This window comes from Trichomycterus rosablanca, chromosome 7 (genome assembly GCF_030014385.1).
Source record: "Trichomycterus rosablanca isolate fTriRos1 chromosome 7, fTriRos1.hap1, whole genome shotgun sequence".
NCBI classification, from domain to species: domain Eukaryota; kingdom Metazoa; phylum Chordata; class Actinopteri; order Siluriformes; family Trichomycteridae; genus Trichomycterus; species Trichomycterus rosablanca.
This window is the reverse complement of record NC_085994.1, coordinates 33918312-33943357: the sequence shown is the minus strand read 5'-3', so window position 1 is coordinate 33943357 and position 25046 is coordinate 33918312. Positions and strand designations below refer to the sequence as shown.

Genomic DNA, 25046 nt, shown 5'->3' with positions numbered 1-25046 from the left:
TGCTGCATTTATCAGCAATCTTCTTCATTTTGTTCAATTATATTTCAGGGACAGGGGCATCTCCTTATCTTTTTCCAATTAATGGGCCTGCTCGCAGAGCTAATAAATGCTGGGAAGCTTAATTAGCACCCAAAAATAAAAAGTAATTGGTTTTATTTATAATAAGCTTTCATTCTCACTGAAGTGTGGCTGCTTGAATAATAACTTTAATAGAAATCTGGCACTTTAAAAGCCATAAATCAGCAATGGTTAAACCACAGAGCAAATTCAGCTAAATGTCTCATGCCACCTGGGGTGGGTAGAGTAACTAATTGTTTCACAATTATATTGTGAAAAATGTCCTTAAGCGCTACAGGATTTGATTATAAAAAGTTTAGTGTAAAATGTAAAACAACAGAACTTTTATATGGACACAGGGTGAAAAATTGAACAGTTATGCTATCTAAATGATTTGGTATTTAAATACATTGAATTATTTTAAGCCCCCATTCTAGGCTCATCAATAGTAATATGTGACTGAGCAAATATTAGCTTATAACATTAGCATAAACATTACTAATAATCATAGAAAGGGACATTCATTGCCTTCAGATGCATTTTTATTTAATTTCATTTTATCTTTTACTACCTCTTTATCTGGATCGTGGTGGGTTCAGTTTCCTGGAATCACTTAGTGCAATGCAGTAACACACCCTGGACAGAACGCCAATTCATCTCGGGTCCTCGGCCACCCCCTCAGACATAGCAAATCAGGTCTGTATGTAGACGCCTGCCCGGGTGATAGCACCACTATTTCTGATGTGAAACCCATCAATGAATCCCAGCAGTGCACCACCCAAGTGCTTCCTAATATTTATTTTATATATTTACCCAATGTAATCTGCCATTTTCCACACAGCTGTGTTTAGAAATATTATAAAGCTCACAAATACAAATACAAGTGATTTATAGGTTATATCAGCAGTTCATGCACACAAAAAAAGGCATATTCCAGAATTATACCTTTTTACCGCAACACCAACACCATCTTTTATTGTTCTTGGTATGGGTATGACATTTCACTATAAAGCTGGCTGTGCGGATTGGGCCAAGAAAACAAATCACAAGAGAAAGTATGTGGAATTGGATACAGATGGGTCAGCTCTTTCCTGGCCTTAAGGGTCAGAATGTACAGTACAGTGCCCTTTGGAACATTTTCTAAAGGTATAGAAATTCTCTGCAGAACTGTGTTATTTCCACAGTATGTATTGTATGGTTTTTCCTCCATGTTTTAAATGATTAGAACTGTACTGATTGTTATTCAGTACAGATTGAAGTGAATGTAGAACATTGGACACTGGAGAAAAATACACAGCACAGTAAGACCAGTCATTGCAAACTGTGATACATTTCATTATAAGCAGGATGTTGTGCTGTTGTAGAGAAAGACTGAATAAACCTTGACTATTTTTTGGTGAAAAATTACACACGTTGGTTGTAGCTCATTCCAGTAAATCACAGAATTACTGACTAAATTATTCATAACAGGGCTGTACGGTGGCTCAGGGTCCTTTCTGTGCATGTTCTCCCCGTGTCTGCGTGGGTTTCCTCCGGGAGCTCCGGTTTCCTCCCACAGTCCAAAAACATGCAGTCAGGTTAATTGGAGACACTGAATTGCCCTATAGGTGAATGGGTGAGTGTACGTGTGTGTGTATGTGTGTCTGTCCTACAATGGACTGGTGCCTCGTCCAGGGTGTTACTGTGTGCCTTGCGCTCATTGAAAACCCCTGTGACCCTAATTGGATAAGCAGTTAAGAAAGTGAATGAGTGAGTGAGTGATTCATAACAATTGCTAGGTTGATCAGTTTTTTTGATCTTCTGGGTTTTCATTGTATTTTATTGCATGGGCAACTAAGTCAAATGGATCACTGTAGCTCTCTGTGAATGATTTGAGGTTAATATTGTTGCTAACCACTATTTAAAAATATTTTTATTTATTCCCTACTACTCACTAATCTTCACAGGTTTACTATCACACTGATGTTGTATTGTTATAGAGGAAACGCGAATGACACAACATTTGGGGTAGTGTTCAAAACAGAATTAACATGTCATCTAAGAACAATTGTTTTCTTCTTTCTTTCTTTTCTGTGTAATTGTAATACATTCATCTTTGTCCAAAAAAATAACATGCTAGGTCAAAAATATACAAACTGCAATGTTGAAAGTTGAAATGTTTAAAACTGACTTTTTGGCATGGCTCTGGATTGGCAAAATTTGGTAAATTCTCTGTGCCCATATAAAGGGGGCTTGTTTGACTACCTTTATTATACAGTACATGGAACAGTGGTCTCTTGCTGGTTAATAAGAAAACACAACCTGTCACTTTATGCTGAGAGAAACGTTGTCCAGATGGCCAGGCAGGGGCGTTTCTAGATTGTTGGATGTACTGGTACAAACACAGAAGGGGGTGTCACAGCCTAATACCTTTGTTTGCCAGGCATATGAGCGGAATTATACCAAGCAAACTCTGCATATGGTAAACAGTCTGTTATGATCACAGTGCAAGATTTAGTCCTTAATTCTGAGTTTATGCTCAAATCTGATTTTTTGAGCTGTTAAGATAATCATTATAATGTGTTTGAGATTTGACACTAATCTCTACAGATGTGTACCCCTGTGTGTTTATCAGTACATGGAGTTAACACCTGAGATTTGTCAAATATTATACACACTTTGGATTCGTTCTCACTATTACCTTTAAACATTTCAGCCAAATGACCTTTGAGGGTTATAAGGTTTATATGAATGCATGTCATTTTATCTATGTCTGCAGTTGCATAATTCATCTTAATTAATCAAAATAAGATAAAAGATTGTAAAATTCGTATGCCACAAGGTGAACTGGCAGCTTTAGGTTTGTTTTTTTTATTTATCTATTTTGTCAAGAGTCTCTGCACCACAACTGGGACAATATGTGTTCAGAGGGGGTTGTGAGTCAGGCTGGGTTCTACTAATCCCAGAGAACATTCATCTTTACCATCTTGCCTATTTTCTCATGTGTGCTCACATTTAACAGACATTTAATTAGTGTGTTTTCAATTTATCTAGATGCACTGTATGCAGTGCACCTGCAACACTATAAGAAATGAACCTAACTTGCAGGATGCTTAAACACCACTGGCTAAAGAGTCACAATAAAAAGTAATTAATAATAAAAATACTTTATGGCCAAATTATAGCAGTATAAAAAGAGAACCAAATGAGAACCTGCAGCCTGAAGTGGAGAAAGAGGACAGGAAAGAGATAGAGACAGAATGAAAGCCGGTAGTCACAAATGTTCCAGCTACTCATAAAAAGAGTCAAATGACACTGCAACACCAGCTGAGTTTCCTAGAAAGAAGATAAAGAATACAAAACTGGACCTGACTGAATCCAGCATCACAGCCTCAGAGAGAAGTCAAGATAAAACAGGAAAGCCAGCTAGGATCTGACCCAAGACCAGGATTATAAAGAGACTTCTTCAGCAGTAGTGATTCAATGCTTAATGAGGTGCAGAGACTGCTGATTTGAGGAATGGCCCTGCCAGTCTCTCATTCTAGCATAGCAGGTGGGCATGATACTGTAATTTGTGTCACCCTGCCAAGCTATATGACATGTGAGTGTGTTGATTAAATCTTCTTATCAGAAGCCTATTTAATGTAATTTGCATCCAGTGATCACCTATTATAAATACGGTCACAATAAATACTTTTAATGTATTTTATTTATATGTACTTTAATTGCAAGCCGTAGCCTGGTGGTTAAAGCACAGGACTAGTAATCCAAAGGTTGCTGGTTCAAGCCCCACCACTGCTAGGTTGCTGCTGTTCGGCCCTTGAGCAAGGCCCTTAACCCTCAGTTGCTCAGACTGTATACTGTATCTGTAATGTAAGTCGCTTTGGATAAAGAAAAGACGTCTGCTAAATGCGGAAAATGTAAATGAAAATTGCTGTCATTATGTTTCGTAAGGAAAAACAATGTAAACATGACGTAAGCTAGATGCTCACTAGTGGTCACAGACTTTTGGCCCCCACTCTAGGCCCCTAACAGATGTTTAGAAACTATTGATTTGAGCAGGACTTACACTCCTTGGTTATCAGTTTTCCTATTGAATGTCTGTGACCTATTCATAATGGTACCTCAACCCACCTTTGGGTTGCGACCCACCACTTGAAAGACTTGCTATAAAGTGCATTCTGCATTGTGAATAAAGTGCATTGAGACCAAGGGGTCTGTCAGCAGAATGCATATGAATATAGGTTGCTGTGTGGGTTTGCTGTGTAAACAAATGTGTGTATCTGCAAATGTTAGAGTATTCTACACACAAAAGGCTTCACGGTGGGACAGTGAATGAGAAGGATACATGGGGCATGAGTAATAGTCTGTCTGTGTGTGCATCTGTGTGTAAATATATCAATATCCCTATGACTTTCAGCTCCATCACTGTATCATTTACCCTATTGACTGTGCTTTGCTCAATATAAAATCAAGCTAAATGCCTTTTCAGAGCTATGTGTGTTTCAAATGTGTAGACATTCACGCATCTCTCATCCTGCTTATCTAGTTTTAAACACCCAAGCTTCCAAGGTCATGCACAGGACTTCTCTTCCTGTGCCAGCAGCAGTCGGTATGGTGCATGGCTCAATCTATCTCTGTCTCTGTAGTCTTTGTAGAAAAAAAACCTCTCCTCCTATCAGGTGCCTTATCTATAGTAGGTGGGGCTGAGAGGATGACCAATCGGGCAACTTTTCAGGTGGAAATAATTAGTCATGTCTTCTTGGTCGCTCATCATGCTGTGTAATTAGCCTAGTTAAGCCTGGTGGGTAGTCTTGCCTAAGGTGGTTTGCAGGCACATGCACTACTGTCATTTCTTCCACTGTCCCAGCATCAGATCGACTGATTGTACAGCCATTGTATGTTTATTTATTTTATTCTCCAGCCAAATGTATTTATTTCCTGTGTGACTCACAATTTTAAAAGTATTATATTGTTTTTTCTCCTACTGATAGTGTCAACAAGAAGAAAGTCTAAGATTGTGCTGAAGGCTATAATAACAGTGTTGTCATGTGGCCAACCAACTGTTCTAATCTGGCTATTTTTCTTAGGGTTATAGTGTGGTGTGCTAAGATTTTACCCGAGAACTTGTCCCAGTAAATTAAATTTTTAATTTGCATTTACACAGTTTATGTAAACGAAAACACTGGATTTTTATAAAGGTTTCAATTCCTCTGCAAGGACAATTACCAGTGTCTTTGTAAAGTCCTACACAGGACAAATCAGAAGACAAAGACCATTCAAAACAATAATTGTAATGGGGTAGGTTGTGCCTCGCCACTGTGATGCCGGGTGTAGCTGTGCACCTGCAAGAATTGAAAATGAACCCAATGTGACAGAGCAATACTGTGGCTAGGGAAAATAAAAACAGTGGCCAAAATATTGGGAACAGATGAACAATTGTAAACCACAAAAACATCTGCAGCCCACAATGGAGAAAGGGGATTTCATAGGGTGAGCGCAGAATTGGAAACTTGTCTTCACAATATGGCAAGCTACTCAGAGCGTCTGCGACAACCAAACTCTCTGGAAAAAGAGGAGGGAAAGAAAACCAAGAACAAGCCGGCACCACACCCCACCAAATGGCACAACCTGCGCTCAGTGTGTGTCCAAATATGTGGGCAGGGCGGTTCCCTTATGGTGCCTGAAAAAGGACTGTGTAGCTGGCTGAGTTCCCAGAAAAAGTGTGCTGGTATCATGCACCAGCGAAAAACCAGATTAAACCTGGCATCATGGTTTTAGAGAAAGCAGTGTGAAAGCTTCAGACACTGATAAATATAAACTCTTATATCTGGTTTGAATTAGTGATGTGCAGTCAAGAGAAACCGCCTTGTCAGTCAACTGTGCTAAGCCTGTTACAGTAATGTAGTTATAAGAAGCAAAAAATAGTCCATTAATAAGAAGTGGACAAAATATGAAACTACAGCCATATTGCCAAAGTCAGGCCTTTCTATAAAATATAGTCAACGATTTAGAGGGCAGTTGTTAGAATGGTTACTGTGACACCAACTAACTGAGTTGCATGCACAAGTCATGTTTCTGGATCAACCATATCCAAGGTTTTATACCAACAGGGCCTTTAATAAGATGCTTCAAGGTGCTTCTTTGCTTACATAAGGCAGACCTGACCACAGTGATTGAAGCAAATTCAAACAAAGCTTCTTACAAGACCCACACACCCATCTCCTGACTCACCGTTTTATGTGAAATACAAGTAAAACATATGGCATTACTGTACGCCTACATCTGCCACCCAATTACACAAAAAATACTGCAGGAAACTCGATCAAACTCAGTGAAGCGTCAACTTTTATCCATGTGGCAGATCCCTATAGAGCGTGATTGTCAACGCTGGAGGACGCTGGCTTGTGAAACGTCTACGGGAGTGACAGAGACCCAGAAACATGACAGTTCGTTAAACCAGTGTAAGACACTGGTACTTTTGGGATTAGAGTCTCTAAAGACATGATAGTATAAGAACATGCTGTCAGTTTAAACCGTTACCGCACAACAAACACACAATAAGAGGTGGCCACCTAAGTGTGCTGAACAAAGAGGAGGGAAATAAAGAAACACAGACAGTACGATGATAAGGCTTTTCAATCACAATAGAAAAAAATCCTGTCTAAATCCTAAGAAGAATGTGTGGTGTAAATATAAAAAGGCACAACAGCCAGATAACATCACACCAATACGGTTAAAAATACGGTTGTGGTAACAGAAGTTTATTAGAATGCTTTTTGGAAGTAGAGACTGGTAAATCTGGTCAGGACTGATTGGAAAGAGACTCAAATACACTAGAATATTGCAAAGTTACTTAATTTGGTATTTTTGGGAAAATGAGTGTTGTGTTAAAGCAGTTTCTGGTTGAACCAACTGAATTTGAAAAAGTAAATAAGAATTAAAGCACCCAGGTGGCGCAGCGAGATATCCCCGATTTCGAACCTCAGCTCTGCTACCGGTCTTCTGGGCACATTTTACACAATTGGCAGTGAATGCAGCAGACAAATTGGCTAACAGTCTGCTGAATGGGAAAGACCAGACTAATAATTGGACGGGGTCTGGTTAGCAGCTTGAGGCACAGGAGTGGAGGAGCATATACAGTGCCTTGCAAAAGTATTCGGCCCCCTTGAACTTTTCAACCTTTTGCCACATTTCAGGCTTCAAACATAACGATATGAAATTGTAATTTTTTGTGAAGAATCAACAACAAGTGGGACACAATCGTGAAGTGGAACGAAATTTATTGGATATTTTAAACTTTTTTTAGAAATAAAAAACTGAAAAGTGGGGCGTGCAATATTATTCAGCCCCCTTGCGTTAATACTTTGTAGCGCCACCTTTTGCTGCGATTACAGCTGCAAGTCGCTTGGGGTATGTCTCTATCAGTTTTGCACATCGAGAGACAGAAATTTTTGCCCATTCTTCCTTGCAAAACAGCTCGAGCTCAGTGAGGTTGGATGGAGAGCGTTTGTGAACAGCAGTTTTCAGCTCTTTCCACAGATTCTCGATGGGATTCAGGTCTGGACTTTGACTTGGCCATTCTAACACCTGGATATGTTTATTTGTGAACCATTCCATTGTAGATTTTGCTTTATGTTTTGGTTCATTGTCTTGTTGGAAGATAAATCTCCGTCCCAGTCTCAGGTCTTTTGCAGACTGCAACAGGTTTTCTTCCAGAATGGTCCTGTATTTGGCTCCATCCATCTTCCCATCAATTTTAACCATCTTCCCTGTCCCTGCTGAAGAAAAGCAGGCCCAAACCATGATGCTGCCACCACCATGTTTGACAGTGGGGATGGTGTGTTCAGGGTGATGAGCTGTGTTGCTTTTACGCCAAACATAACGTTTTGCATTGTGGCCAAAAAGTTCGATTTTGGTTTCATCTGACCAGAGCACCTTCTTCCACATGTTTGGTGTGTCTCCCAGGTGACTTTTTATAGATATCTTTGAGAAATGGCTTTCTTCTTGCCACTCTTCCATAAAGGCCAGATTTGTGCAGTGTACGACTGATTGTGTCCTATGGACAGAGTCTCCCACCTCAGCTGTAGATCTCTGCAGTTCATTCAGAGTGATCATGGGCCTCTTGGCTGCATCTCTGATCAGTCTTCTCCTTGTTTGAGCTGAAAGTTTAGAGGGACGGCCGGGTCTTGGTAGATTTGCAGTGGTCTGATACTCCTTCCATTTCAATATGATCGCTTGCACAGTGCTCCTTGAGATGTTTAAAGCTTGGGAAATCTTTTTGTATCCAAATCCGGCTTTAAACTTCTCCACAACAGTATCTCGGACCTGCCTGGTGTGTTCCTTGGTCTTCATGATGCTCTCTGCGCTTTAAACAGAACTCTGAGACTGTCACAGAGCAGGTGCATTTATACGGAGACTTGATTACACACAGGTGGATTCTATTTATCACCATCAGTCATTTAGGTCAACATTGGATCATTCAGAGATCCTCACTGAACTTCTGGAGTGAGTTTGCTGCACTGAAAGTAAAGGGGCTGAATAATATTGCACGCCCCACTTTTTAGTTTTTTATTTCTAAAAAAAGTTTAAAATATCCAATAAATTTCGTTCCACTTCACGATTGTGTCGCACTTGTTGTTGATTCTTCACAAAAAATTACAATTTCATATCGTTATGTTTGAAGCCTGAAATGTGGCAAAAGGTTGAAAAGTTCAAGGGGGCCGAATACTTTTGCAAGGCACTGTATATGCGGCCTCACATGCGAATACACTGAAGTATGGGCAAATAAGAAGGGGTCAAGGGGCTGTGCACGTGTCGAAGGGAGCGTGGGGCAGGCGAATTTACCCTCCTCGGACTCTATTGGGATTTCCAGCATTGGAAGGCTAATTGGTTACGCTAAAATCGGGAGAAAAGGGGAAAAAATTGCAAATCCGCTTTAGGCATTCTACCACTGTTTCTTTTCCTATCTGACACCCATATGCAACTCTAAATAGTTTCTTTACATGTATGTCCTCTGCTCTCACATTTTGTGAGCCTCACCATATGTTTTCTCTTTATCTCTTTTTTTATTTTCCTTTTGTTGTTTACCACAGTGAAGCTGGCCACCCCTCCTTGTTCTTGAGGGCTTGAACTGACAGCACTGTTCTCATACTGTCATGTCTTTTGATCCTCTAATTCCAAATACACCAGCCCCTCACACCGGTTGTCACACAGCTGAGATTCTTTTAATCACAAAGGCGTTTCTCAAGCCAAAAGTCCTCCAGCATTGTCTGTCAACCTGTTTAAGGATCTGTCTCATGGAAAGAAATGGATGCTTCACACGTTTGATAGTTACTTGAAGTGTTTTCTGTGTAATTGTGTGGCAGGGACAGGCTTATGGTTTGGGTGTCAGATATTTTTAAAGTGTCTGGTTTTATAGGACATTTCATACCAAAATCATGGCAATTTATTTGAAGCCACACTCACACACCTATTTGCAACTTTAACATTCTCTTACTTTTACTATCCTGGAAAGGCTTTCAATAAGATTTGAAAGTGTGTCTGTGAGAATTTGTGTCTATTTATACAAAATAGCATTTGTGCCATCAAAGTTACAATTTATCTCAATGGTGGTCAGTAGGACTAGGGTCAGGGCTCTGTGCAGGCTATTGAAGTTCCTTCACACCTATATAGACCTAATTTTGGGATTTAGGATTTAATACATTGAGCCCAGTGATACTGGGGAAACTGGACCCACCACAGTGATGGGGAAATTTGGTATTTGGGTGGGCGTGAGAAAAGACAGGATTTTGCTTTTTCACTCAGTACTCAGTAACTTAAGAAGTCACATTGTATATACTGTTTATAATTGTTTATTAAGGCCCAGGCAGTGTAGTGGGATAATTTGCTAGCACAGCAGCACCGAGGTTCTGAGCTCCTGGGTTCAAATCTCGGCTCTGCTACCGGTCGGCTGGGCAGACAATCTTGGCGTCCAGTCTGCTGTGTGGGAAAGACCGGACTAATGAGTGGCGTTCTCAACACTGTTTAAGGACCTTGGTTGCCCAGGGTGACTGTACAGAAAGTGGCGGAGATCAAACATCAGAGATCTCTATATGCGAAGCCGACCTTGTGCGCCAATCCACCGAAATATGGGTGAATAAGAAGGGATTGGTAAAGTGCGCACACATGGGAGGAAGTTGTGTGTCAGGTGAATATACACCCTCCTTGGATGCCATCGGGTCCCCAGCAGAGGATTGGCTATGCTACATTGGGAGAGAAATTGGTTAAAATGCTTAAAAAATTGTTTATTAAGGGTTAATTTATATAGGTATTAAAAAACAATAATAGCTATGTCCAAAACTGCTACTACTGTACTAAACAGCATTCACATTATGTCTGTTCAGGGATCCTTTTTGTATGTAGTTTGTGGTTTGGGACACTTGCAGATTTTATTTGATACATGTGTGTAGGGAGGGATAAATATGTCACTTTATGGTTGGCTTGTACTGTCTCAATCTAGTTTGGTCTTGATGAAGTAATTAAAATCAGAAGGTGTTTAGGGGTAAAATTGTTCCTGCATTTTAGTGCACGTTTTATTTACAGTGAGCAATGCGTACATGATACGGCTCTATGTGGGAACTCGGCACTGTCAGGTGATAAGAAGCTGCCGCAGATTGGACTCGCGTCGGAGGGAGCATATGGTGATCCAGCTCTTCTCGATGAGGTCAAGGGTTGTGCAAGTGGCAGCGGATTCACAGTCGGGAATTGGAAATGACAAGATTTAAGATAAAAGGGGGAGAATCCAGAAAAAATGATGATGACAGTTATAAAGTTAACAAAGTAAAGTAAAAGCCATTTTAAATTAAAATAGTCTTCAATTAGCCTTATTTAATTGTTCTATTTTTTGTGCAATACATTACTTAATAATAAAATAAAAATTCTTTATTTGAATCGTGGATACATTGCCTGTTTTAATTTATTTCTGCTGTTATTGTGCATTACACAATAAGTGTTTTTAGTTACTAGTGTTTTTGCACACTGCTTTAAGTTGCTCTATGTTATTGACTTCAAGGTCAACACTTGGCACTGTAGCACCACTAATTAGCAACCAAAGAGTAAATAATATACACATGTTCTGTATATTCATTCTCAGTAGTATTCTTAAATAATAAATTACACATCTTACCATAACTACAGTGCATGCAGTGTTAATTCTACCTCCTACGGAGTGTGCATCTGCCGACTCGTCTGCCGAGTCCCAAATGTACCTCACAAAATGCATGCAAATGAGAAGGAGCTCAATATAGTGCTGTTCGGAGCTGACATTGACTTCATGACTTACGGATCCTATACTGTTTTTAAGGCTAGCTTTCTCTGCTCTGGGGTTAATGATATTACCTGATAAGGTCCGTTCTTGTTTATACTCCATTGTCTAAAACAATATATTCTACATTTCATTTACTGGAATTTTAAACAAATTATTTTCTTTTTTTATTCCTTCTCGCTTTCTTGCTGTCTTTCTCATTTTCTCTTTTAGGTCGGTTGCAATGTCTAAGGTGGCTGTGAAAAAGCTGCACTGGCGCTCTAAAGTCCAGGAGAGCTTTGTGCCATTGCTGGGCAGTTCTGGTGAACTGGGCGTAGCCATTGGAGGCGGAGCTGATTATGGCGAGTTCCCATTCGTCACTGCTGCACCTGGAGGTGGGATCACAGTTGGCGATATCATCTTGGAGATCGGTGGAACACCTGTTTTGGGGATGACCTTAGGCGATGTACGTGGGGTGCTCAACTCATGCCCACACCCCATTCGCATGAAAACTGTTCCATCAGGTAGTACACTACAATCAGTGCCTATGCAAATCAGTTGAATAGCTACTCCTTTCGTTTTGGAAGTTACATAACTCAAAATAACTAATCTAAAAGTCTAAAATTGTCTTTTATGGTCATTTAAAAAAAATAAAAACATCAGTTACCACCCACTTTATTTATGATGTTTTTACTAATGTGATTTTATTATGTAAATGTAAATAGATACAATTTTGAATCTGATTTGTGCAACACAAAATTAGGATAGGGACAAACTAAGCATAAAACGTTTACATAATACTGATTTTGCAACAATAAGCAGGTGAATTGGTACCAGTTGGTGCATCATGACTGAGTACAAAAGGAGTATCCACAAAAGGAACAGTCTTTACAAGCAAAGATGGGTTATGGCTCACCACGTTGTGCCAAACTTGGTAAAAGGAATATCAGTTACTAGACCAGGCTGAGCCCGACATCACAGATTTGAGAAAGATGCGGGTTTTCCAACAGAGGAGCTTGCATATCTGTAAGGAAGAACCGGTGATGAATAGAAACACTTCCCCAGAAGCAAATTAATGCCTATTGAGGCTCAGGTGACTGTCAGGTAAAAGAAACTGACAAGTCAATCATCAGCCCCCTCTGCCAGCCATATTTGACAAGGCAGGAGGACATGATTTTTTAACCAAGCCCTACCGCCAATAACCATGGCAGGTAGGCCTTTTATAGTTTGTTTTTATTTAAAATAACTCATGCTAAGCCAATTTTTATGCTTAACCTTTATCAAGCTAAAGCTTCAAATATTTAAGAGGGGTTGATTTTGTGTGCATCTCACTCTAAAATTGTCTGCAGCTCTGATAACCACTGCTGTAATAGATGTGTTAGTTCAGAACAATATGTCACACCTGACCGTGACTCCCACTGCCCTCACAGCTTAGATTGATTACTAGCGCTTCCTCAGCGCCTTCTTCATCTTTCTTTCTTTCTTTCTGAATAAATCTGTCACCATCTCTCACCTCTGCAACCTCTGGTCCAGAGTTTACTACTAGATTGAGTTTTATGCAAGCTGTTGATACCACAAATTGCTGTGTTGTGTATCTGGGTGAGCGTATATAATTTGACATTGAGTATGTTTGCAGGCTTATGTCCCCGGTCTTTGGGATATCAGTTTATTATAATTGTTTTTGTTATTTTGGAGTGTAGTTTAGTGTGTGTTGTCTCTACTGAAATGTATCTGTAGAACTTGACAATAGACATTATATTTATTTGAAGGGATAGTAATGTCTTGTAATTACTTGTAGCTACATTGACTTGAGGTAACTTTTGAATAACCTGTACCTGTATGAGTAATTTTAACTGGGCACAATGTTTGCTCTAGTAAATTTATATACAGTAGATCATTATGTGCTTTTTCTTTTTTACACTGGCCTAGGTTCCTCCCACTGCAGTTTTATTCGAATTAGCATTAATATAGAGGGTGTAGAATTTAGATATAAAAATATCTAGAGATTGGTCGTGGCTTTAATTGGTCACCACTTTGTGCCAAATTTAAAGAGAGAATTGTCAACTAAAAAAGAATAGAATAGACTAGATCTTTATTGTCATTGTTCAACACAACGGAAAACCATTTAGCAGCTCTGGATTGGCAGCAGGTGCATGTATACATTGAGTCACAAGGACACACACAGGGAAGGCAGATAATAAATAAAGCCAGCAATAAGTACATAAGTACATAAATAAAAAAATAAATACATAACACCAGACTCATGTGTGGGGTAGAGGGGCTATGCATTTGATTGCTTGTGGGTAAAAGCTATTTTTAATCTGTTTTGGCTCTGATTGATCTGTGTCTCTTTCCAGAGGGCAAGGGGGAGAACAGATTATGTCCAGGGTGAGTGGGGTCTTTTAAAATGCAGCTGGCTTTCTTTTTGAGTCGTCCAGTGAAAATGTCTCCGAGGTCTAGTTCAACTAGTTCAACAAAAACATTTCTAAACGCAAGATTACAAATAATTAGGTCTTTCACCATCTACCATGCATTATATTGTGAAAAGATTCACTGAATCCCTAACATTTTAAACAACTGAAACTTGCATTTATCTGTGACAATGCAATCTGCTAACACTATGCATTTTATAAATGCAGTTTACACTGTTACTTCTTCTGATATGAGTGACTTTATTTAAAAAGAACTCTAAGTAGCCAGCGTACCTATTTGTTACCTAACACAACTTTTAAACCCTGCACTCCAAGCACAGCACAGTTAGTAGGTAATGCCAGGTGCCTTAGTAAACTGCATGTTTATTTCGGACATGTGGTGAGCACATAATGCAGCCATCAGTTCGATGTAATTCATGCCATACATGCACATTATAATATTTTTGTTTTAATTTATTTTTGTTAAATATGTTAAATTGGGAAAGGAGTAATGTGGTAATATTTTATTGCTTACTTAAATAGCTATGTTGGGTGATTAGTATTTATTTTTTCTGATCAGCACTTTTATTTGAGTACGGTTTTTGTTACCTTTCCCCTCTCTAATCCATTACAATAAGCTGGTGTGTTCCAGGCATGTCTGACTGGTGCCAGTAATTATGTTCTCGTATAGCTCTGAAAATATGTTTTATTAGCGGAGCTTATGCTATGCCAGTGAGGGGCTGGGTCATCTCATCCTGGGGGCTGTCTGTTATTTTGACAAGTAGAAGAGGGATGCGCCTCATCTATAACAACCAAGTGGTTTGTCATCAGAGTCTATAAAACACTCCACAGCAGATAAATCGAGCTGAGTGGAGGATGGTGTTGTTCCATATCCAGAAATGCCACCACAGACCAATGTACATAAATTAGCATTCCTATTACACTGACTATAGACATTCAATGTATATTCTGGCTCTGGTTGACTATTTCCAAATATATGTGAGAGAACAGTTAAGACTGCAATATGAGTTAGAGAGCAGCTGGTAAGAAAATGAAAAACCCATAGCTTGTACTGTTTTACCTTACAAGACATTCTAAACACAGTGTGAATAAAAAGAATAAACATGGCCTAATATACCCAAGTCAAAAACTATGAACTGCCTGAAGTATTCCTTCTAAACAGTATTGATTAATAGTTAGTGTCTGTTTTCTTTATGATGAGTTTATAATCAAGTCAAGTCAGTCAGGTTCTCTGGAATAAAGCAATAGAATAAAGTTATATTATTATTTTGACAGTAAACAGTAGTTATGTTCCTTTGGCCAGAAATGGACAAAATGATTTATCATATTTTTACAACTTCATTTTTACAATTTTACAACCGTTTAATTTTACAACCGTTTTTAATTTTTTTAAAAAGTAATCCATTTCCAAAATTTCCAAAACAGAGGCTCTGTTCCAAATTTATTTATTAATTTATTAGCATTTTAATGTCATGTTTTACTCACTTTGGTTACATTCATGACAGAAACGGTAGTTACTCATTACACAAGATTCATCAGTTCACAAGTTTAACGTCAAACACAGTCATGGACAATTTAGTGTCTCCAGTTCACCTCACTCGCATGTCTTTGGACTGTGGGAGGAAACCAGAGCCCAGGAGGAAACCCACACAGACACGGGGAGAACACAAAGGACACAAACTCCACACACAAAGGACCTGGATTGCCCCACCTGGGGATCGAACCCAGTACCTACCTCTGTTCCAAACAACATACTACTGTACTAACAAGTATAACAATATAACTACACTACTATGTACTTTAGTGTACTATTTAGTACAGTAGTATGCAGCTTACATCAACTTCCAACACATTCATGCACAGATTCATGCAAAAGTGGAGGTAAATCTTCACCTGCAGCTGTTTACACATCTTTTCTAATCTATCAGTGCAGAGGTGGATGGAGAGTTTGACTTTTTCAAAATGCCTCACACATTGCACGACTGTACAATCAGTAGCATAAAGCAGCCCTTAATTAGTGTTGCATCATGGGATTATGATCCTCATCAAGATAGCTCCTAAGATGAATAAATATTTATATTTCTGAAACTTTTGTTGTTGTTGTTGTTTTATTTGCGTACAGGTTCCACTCTGTGTAAAGATCTGAGGTTATATCTGAGTAAATGTTTCACTCCTGGTTCAATGGACAGTCAGCTTCAACAAGTCATACGAGAAAATCTATATCTACGTGCTGTACCATGTGAGTACTGGTCTTATTTGTCTCTTTTTACACACACACACACACACACACACACACACACACACACTTCAGTATATACAGTTCAAAGTTATAAATGTTCCTTACAAGTAGATATACCCTTTAGATGTCAACTGTCCTAATAAAGCATTGATAAATTCATCAAATAATATTCTTAGATTAGAAATTGGGTGAAATGTTATTAAATGTTGTTGAATGGCGATCTAATTGCTGGTGATTACGATTTACTATATACTTACATAATCATGGCCAGTTGACTACATTCATTAAAAGGTAAGCTGAACAGTGATTTCTTTTTATTTTAAAAAAGAACTAGCAACTTACTGTATTGAGCACATTTATCTGAATGGTCAGCGATAAATCAAGAGCTACCAACAACTGGTCTGCATAATTTAGAAGCTTCTACAACACAGAGATCACAGTTCATAGTCAAGCAAGCTTTACAACTCCATAAGCATAGAGGCTGTTGGACAAAAAGAATCCTCTTTACCAAAACCAGGACCTTGAAGTTAAATGATATTAGCAGTGCTTTGCTATCTCATGTCTAACACATGGAGTCTACAAACCAACTTCAAGATTGTCGCAAGTTGATTTTAATTGGTGTGAGATCTGTTCTTCTAAAATATGCCACTGACACCTTTGTGGGAATAGTGTGCAAAAGACAGAAGAATATGAAGTGAGAGCTTTTATTTCTTTAAAAATTTTATTTGTGCTATTGTATTAATGTTTTTATGTCACTGTGTAGCTTTTATGATTATTAATTTTTGTGTTTTTTATTGTATTATACTTGACCGCATTGTAAAGCACTTTGTGGCTTGGTCCTAGAAAAGCGCTATATAAATAAACTTTACTTACTTACTTACTTACTTACTTACTTACTTATAATAATAATAATGTTTTTTTTTATTAATATTCCTTTGCTCCTTGCTTTTTGCTTTTGGTGCTCCCTCTGCTCCTGTATGGCTTTAACTTAATTTTCTTCTGTGTAATATTTTGACTTTTAAATACTCGCATTAGGATTCGTGATTCTCTCAGGCTGCTCCCGTTAGGGGTCGCCACAGCGGATTATTCGCCCGCATATTTGATTTGGCAGTTTTTACTGTTCCTGATGGGACACTCCTGTTTATCAACGCTTTGGGACTGGCATCAGGACGCACTGATATGCATATATTCAATGGCATTTGTGAGCCCAGTCTGTGGGCTCCAACTCTTACCATTATGCCACACAAGCACAGGAGCAGCATGACTCTCAAATACTCACATTCTGATCAGAGACAAAATTGGATTTAGTTTTAGAAAATCTTTAATAGGGGTTCTGGTCATTTATAAAGAAGAACATATTAAAAAATATCTGCTTTATCATGACAAAGTAATCAGATTCAGACTTTGAAATAACACAATTATTAAAATTACATGTACATTAGTGTTCTGAAAATTAGAAACTTCAGTGACTAATTGGATTTCTCGGAGAGGTAGTGTGACAACCTGTTGGAAGCTTTTCTCAGTAAACAGGAGGTGTTATTTATTTTATTAACCTAACTTGCAATTGATTTTATGTCTATGTACTTTATTCACTCAGTTATTCTGAATAGCATATTTACTATGTAGTAAAGCTGTTGTTTACATTTACATTTACATTTTTAGCATTTAGCAGACGCTCTTATCCAGAGCGACTTACAGAAGTGCTTCTATAGTGAACATTTCATTTCTCAAGTTTAGGAAAACAACAGTCAAAGAACACAAATCTGCTAAAACCTGTTAGAACCAAAGTGCTGCTTTTTTTTTTTTTTTTTTTTTTTTTTTTTAAATGGAAAAGAATGGAACAAAATGTTAGTAAATAAGTACAAGTGTTTACTTATGTAAATGCTTTGTAGATTTATCATGGCAACTTCCCAAATCACATACTAATGTATTTATGCCAGCATAGCAACTACATTATTTATTTTATTATACAAACTATTTAGGGACTTGATTTATGATCTTAAAATGCTTCTGGTAGGGAGCTTAGTGAAGTGAGGAAATGAAAGAAATAAGAGAATGAAGGTTACATGCTCTTAATAAGATTATTCTAAAATTCTAGCCAGTTTAATCAGATTTCTTGTAAACGTGGAATTGCTGTACTCTATACATGAGTATTTACATATATTGACTAAATAGATAATTATTTATAATAATAATATCTGATTATTATTGTACAGTACATATAAAAATGCAAAGCTTTGCTTTCATATTTTTCATTTGTATGTTTTTATGCAGCATGGTTCATGAAATCCTGAGATATAATTTAAACTAATCTAATTACAGTCCCAGAGAAACTGCTACATTTACATGCAGAGCATGTGTGTAAACATATGGTTAGTTGCACATAAAAAATATAGACCTAGCCATGTAACCAAGGATAAAAGAGTAATAACAGCTCTCCCCGGTGTGTCAAATTGTGCCTTTATGCTGGGGCTGTTATAATTTTCATATCATGCTTATTCATGACCTGATATTCTCGCATTCTTTATTAGGCAAAGGTGATTTTATTAGTAACTTGGGAATAAAAATATTTTAACATGTATTATTTTAACAAACCTGATGCCTTGTTCAGGATATTCTTACTGTGTTCTTAATGTTTTTATGTTTCTACAGACCAATCAGGAATGAAATTAATGAACTTTAATTATTTAAATGACTCAAAATGTCAAAATTGGAATGAAAAGTAGTAGTTTAAAATTATTGTAAAAGTTTATCTGTAATTCACTTCATTGCCATCTAAGTATTTTTTAGCTAATTTTACTGTGTGTTTAATGTCATTATTTCTTCAATAACTGCTTCACCTTGGTTTGGGCCATGGTGGGGTTGGCACTACCCTGAGAGCAGAAATGCACCCTAAATTGAGCACCAGTTAATCACAGTGCAACACACACTTACACATCCACTTACCTATTTACATCTAGGGACATTAAAGAGACAAATTAAACCAGAATACTTACAGAATACCTAATGTTGCTGTACGTTACTGAGAAAGTGAACTGATACCAGGAGAAATAATGCCAGTGTCATTATAACCCTTATTAAGAGTTATTTATTTAGTTGCTTTACTATGTGGAATTCATTTAGGGTTAGGGTTAGGTTTATATATATATGATTATACAGTATTTTAATGTGTTTTGCTGTTTTATATATATATATATACCATATCCTGGTGGTGTCAGTCCTAAATATGTTTTTATTACATTTAAAATTTAAAATGTTTGAAATAAAGTCTGGTCTTTTTTTAATTCATTCATGTATTTATTTTTGGTACAAAAATAACAGCACCCTTACAGTTTATTCAGGTTCATTTTGTGTGTGTGTGTGTGTGTGTGTGTGTGTGTGTGTAAGTGTGTTTGTATGTGCATGTGTGTGTGTGTAGGGTTACAGGGACAGGACTGTGTAATGACTTTCTAATGTAAAATAGGTCATGTCAAGTTTGATGTTACCCATAGCTTGCCAAGCCTTCTTACTATATTTGCCATCAACAGACACACACACTCACACACTCATAAAATCACTTCTGACATGCCATTTGCCACGCCTTGGGCTTGATGGCACAGATGGATAAGCTTACGTTCAACAAACACAACAAGTTTAATGTTTAAACAGAGAAATTGTAGTAGTAGATAGTAGTAGTAGTAGCATCCTACTCATCCCAACTCATGACAGCCTAGTGATTTAAAAAAATTATGCAATTGTTTTTTTTCCTGTAACTGAATCATTGGACATACTCCTAAAGTCTGAAACCACTAGTAAAACTCAGTTCACCTTTTACCATCAGGGCTTTAGAATGAATCTCTAAATGCCGTAGAGTAGCCCAGTCAAAATCCAGACTTAAAGCCCATCGAACATCTGTGGAGAGACCCGACGATGACAGTTTACAGATGCTTGCCATCTAATTAGATGGAGCTTGAGAGAATCTGCTATAAAGGATAGAATAAACTACTCAAATCCAAATGTGCAAAGCTTATAGTGAAATATCTGCAGCTGTTCTTTCTGCCAGAGGGGCTTCTACAAAGTGTTTAATTAAGTATTGATATGGAATTGACATGTCGGTTTCACAATTATGTATACTTACTTTTCATTAAGTGCCAAATACTAAGATATTCTCAAATGTATTTAATGTTTTCTTTTAAGCTAACTTTTCACCCAAATTGTTATGCTGATTCATAATTAGTTTTTTGGAAAACCCCAATTTTCTTCCTAATCTAGTCGTATCCAATTGCCCTGATTGCATTACACTTCCTCTGTACCGATACTATCCTCCACTGCTGACTGAGGAGCATCGTTACTGACACACGCCCCCGTCGACACGTGTGCAGTACCGACTGCATCTTTTCACCTGCATGAGGCAAGTTCATATGCGTATCAGCTTTGTGTACGGAGCCTTCAATCAGCCGGCATCATTTATGAGGAACCCTGGTCCGGCTTTTCCACCCTGTATGAACAACAGCCAATCATTGTTCATGTAACCGTCCAGCCCAGCCGGATGGCAGAGCTGAGATTCGAAACGATGTGTTCGAAATCTCGGCTCTGGTGTGCTAGCGTGTTTTACCTGAACGGCCACCTGAGCGGCCATAAATTTAAAAGTTAATTGCTATAAATTTAAGAAAAACGCAAATTACATGCATGTTCACCAGTGGTCTCAGATTTGAGACCCCCACTGTTTATGTCCCGTACTAGTGTATGTAAACTTTTCACTTCACAGTATGTATTTAAAAAATCTGCATCAGTACCAGACTTTTCATGGTTTGTTTCAATTAGTTTAACTTTAAAACAAGTGTGTGTGTGTGTGTGTGTGTGTGCATGGTCTTCTAAACACAGTAATCATTGTACTGTTTTTTTTTGCAATCTGTTTGTTAACACTAAACCGAGCAGACAGGATGGATATAGATGCCTTAGGGTGGCTTCATTAGTTTGACTTAATATGCCTGGGGAAGATGAGTGCAAACTATTTGGATACAGTTCAAAACGTGTTGCAGTAACAACAACTGTGACTGGAGCTAAACAATTATGAAATTCATCGTTGGCTATTAAAGTGCAAATAAGCATTTCTTTAATTAAGCAGAATGAACTTTAGTAATGGGTCATAATAGCTGTGAATGCTTGCACTGTAAAATAAACAGATAGATGAGACTGCTCTTTGTTAGGTCGTATCCATGGAGACAGAGGTCATGTGGCTGTACAGTACAAACCCCTGGGATATTACTCTCCAAATATTTATCATGCTGCTACACATGTGTGTGTTCATTGGCCATGAACAAGCTTGTGTGTTGATTGTGTGTGTGATATTCACTGGATTTTCTTTGTGGTCAGGTTGTTTTGGAGTATATAAGCAGTTTTAGATATTAGGTTTCATTGTATATTGCAGGTTGTTGCATAGCATATATGATACCAGTAAGCAATCTGAATTACGTTGCCTTGAAGTCTTTAGGCGCCATACTGTACTGTCATTAATCTATGGGATGTCAATACAAAATGCATGTATAAAGCCTGAGTAAGCATGGCAGCAGTTTGCGTATGAGAACATTTTTGTGCTGCACTATACTGTGAATCTCTATCCAGCCTGTGTGCAGTTCCAGCTGACCATAGGTTTGGCAGCGTTGTACGTTTCCTAAACAAAAAATACATTTATTTAAAAATGTATGTCTAATGAAAGGGTATGGCACTTCTTATATAATAACTGTTCAGTTATTAACCAATCACAAAGATTCAAAAGAGCCAAACACAAAGATTCAAAAGAGCCAAACACAAAGATTCAAAAGAGCCAAACACAAAGATTCAAAAGAGCCAAACACAAAGATTCAAAAGAGCATTTGTATAGCCAGGCACTCATGCTGGTCAAACTTCTCTTCATGTCTTTATAGACCTTGCTTTGGGCACAGGGGCACAGTCATGCTGAAACAAAAAATGGTCCTCCCTAAACTGTTGACAGCATACTGTTAATTGTTGTGGCTAAAACACATGAATTCAATAATTACAAATGTGTCCAAATACATTTGTCCATATAGTGTATGGACAAAAAAATGACCTTTTGACTTTAACCAATCACAAAGATTCAAAAAAGCCAATTACATTCAGAAGAGCATTCGTATGGCCATGCACTCATGCTGGCCCAGCTTCATGTCCTTATAGACCTTGCTTTAGGCACAGTCATGCTGGAACAGAAAAGGACCTTCCCTAAACTGTCGGAGGCATATTATTAATTGTTGTGGCTGAAACCACATGAATTCAATAATTACAACCTAACTTCAATAATTACAATGCGCCCTGCCACAAAGCAAAAATGCTTCAGGAATGGTTTGAGGAGCACAACAACGAGTTTGAGGTGTTGACTTGGCCTCCAAATTCCCCAGATCTCAATCCAGTCGAGCATCTGTGGGATGTGCTGGACAAACAAGTCCAATCCATGGAGGCCCCACCTCACAACTTACAGGAGTTAAAGGATCTGCTGCTAACAAATTGGGGCCAGATACCACAGCACACCTTTAGGGGTCTAGTCCATGCCTTGATGGGTCAGGGCTGTTTTGGCAGCAAAAGGGGGACCAACACAATATTAGTCATAATTGGTCATAATGTTATGCCTGATCGGTGTATGTATGGAAAAGTACACATTTGATGAGCTTAGTGTTACATATTGTGTTTTTGTAAGGTTAATAATTATGTTTTAATGCCTAAAAGACTCAAGAAGCATGTTTTTTAAACACACACATAGTGCTTTTCGACCAAAAGAACTTTGGTTCTTGAACCGGTTCTGTTCAGGCTTCTTTGAACCTTGGTGCTGTTTAGAGAACCGGCTTGCGTTTCCACCAGAGAGCCAAGGATGCGTCATCAATGGTGGGCATTGCACAACGAAAGTAAAGAGTAGTAACAAGGTGACGGACCTTGTTACTACCCTACCTGCGAGCATTTGTGCTGTTGTTAAAGATGTTCGTTTTTGGTTATAGGAAGACGTAGAAGGAAACTCTGTTCCTTGTGTTTGTTGGTGGAAAAGGGCTTTTTGAGGCATCACACATCACAGTCAGGACTTCAGCTTCACATGTGTCGAGGGTGTACGCTTTGAAGTTTGTCAGCAGTTATCACTGCAGTTATGCACAACAAAATTAGACTGATATACAGTGAAGTGGTGGGTTAATGGGTAATTCTTTAAGTCTATCCCCCATCTCTCTGCATGCTGTCAAACTGTAATGTATTCAAATGTGGCTTCACAATGCATGAGAAGTGGCTGCATTTGTCTGCTGTTATTACTGTTCATCCATTAGACCCAACAATGAAATATTTTAATGAATAAAAGAGAGAGAGAAAATACGTCACATGTGACACGCTGCTTGAAAGTAGGGCATAATATAATATACCACTTAAAGCATCTAAAGGTGTGTAACATTTATCACTAATATATGCAGTGGTATGCAATTGTAGTCCAATGATTTAGTAAAATGGACAAAATTACTCAAGAATGGATTACATTTTCTGTTCAAATGGTTTTGCATGGTTCCTCATTAACCAGTGGTGGGTAAAGCTGATTTAAAATGCTTTATATTTGCATATTTGTATTATATTCTAAGTAACACATTCACAATACATTAAAAATACACATAAATCACCTTAAAAACAGCCTAACTGTCAAACAAACAAGGCCAGAGGACAGTTATTAGTTATTAATCCTACAATTATTCCGTTTTATTAAACACTTTGTGTAAAAAAATATATTGTTTGAATACATTTATTGCCATGAAAACTATATTTGCCCCCTTTCAATTTTTTTGCATATTAATTATTTTAAATTTAATTTTATGTTTTTACCACTGCTTTGTCCTGGTCAAGGTCATGCATATTTGCATATTTGTCCCACTTTATTGTTATAAATCTTTAAACAGTTTGTTAGTTAAACAAATGTGTGTGTAAACACAAAATGCAGTTTTAAACAGTTATCTTAATTAGTTAAAAAAGTTATAAAACACCTACGTATATCACCCATGTAAAAATGTAATTGTCCCCTGCACTAAATAACTTGTGCCATTTTTGAAAGAATTAACCAAGCATTAATTATATATTTAATCAAAGCTTAAACTGATTTAACTTTATTGTGAGTAGAATTTTTGACCCTCTTTTCTTCGCTAAGTTGCTTAATATCAGCCACACTGGATGGCTTTTAATTATTACACTGTTTTCCCCCAGATTTTATCCAATGCTGGATTCAGAAACCTCACTTTTTTCAAAAAAGTGGGACTTGCAGTTCCTTAGTTGTTTGTCATCACATACATTCACAACCTAGATACAGGTATTTTTGTCCATGTTCCATTGCAGAGAACAATATATATTGTGAGGGCATGACATTGAAATACATAGAGATGGGCAGTAAGATTAAAATACTTCTATAAAATGCAGACAGAAACACACATGAGGAATTAAACTCTGATTATATAAAGCCATAATAGATTGTTATAACCTAACACAATTAGGATTGAGAAGGATGTTATAAATTTCTTTCTGCATTTATAGAGTGATGTAATGAATTCTTCAGTATTGTAGTAAATTAAAATGTGTTCACAAATGGGACTTTATTTCCACTGTACTGTCAGTGATTGATTGTTTTAAACTCCTACATTCTGCCATGTCCTGTCATCTCTCAGTGGGGTTCTCCAGGCTCCAAATGGTTAAAGACTGTCGCTCCATCAATCTCTGGTTTCTTTATCCTCCTCACTCTCTTACACAATTTATAATCGAATTGAGAATCTGATTCTAAAGTCCCATGATCATCTCAGCTTTATTTGTCCTCAACCCCCCCCGAGGTGCTGCATTCTGAGCTTTATTAGATTGTGGGTGTGTGGGCAGCGGCATATTCGGCTCACATGACCAGAGGCCAAGACCAAACTGCTTTTTACCACACCCACCACACATCAATCACCGCACGACCAGAAGCTGTTAGGGAAGGGGAAAGGGCCTATAATGGGTCGCCTGCCCAATAAGATGGGTGACCCCAGGGGTGTTAAGTGTGTGCATGTTTTTCTGTAGG

The 25046-nt window shown here is 37.9% G+C and overlaps 1 protein-coding gene across 1 annotated transcript in view; it reads left to right on the top strand.

Annotated features, from left to right (window-relative positions):
* LOC134318379 (membrane-associated guanylate kinase, WW and PDZ domain-containing protein 2) overlaps positions 1–25046 on the top strand; it is a 67752-nt gene that overhangs the window by 7824 nt on the left and 34882 nt on the right. Inside the window, exons 2-3 of the mRNA XM_062999267.1 lie at positions 11555–11844; positions 15875–15991. Of these exons, the coding sequence (XP_062855337.1) occupies positions 11555–11844; positions 15875–15991 (407 nt within the window). The remainder of the gene's footprint in view (positions 1–11554; positions 11845–15874; positions 15992–25046) is intronic.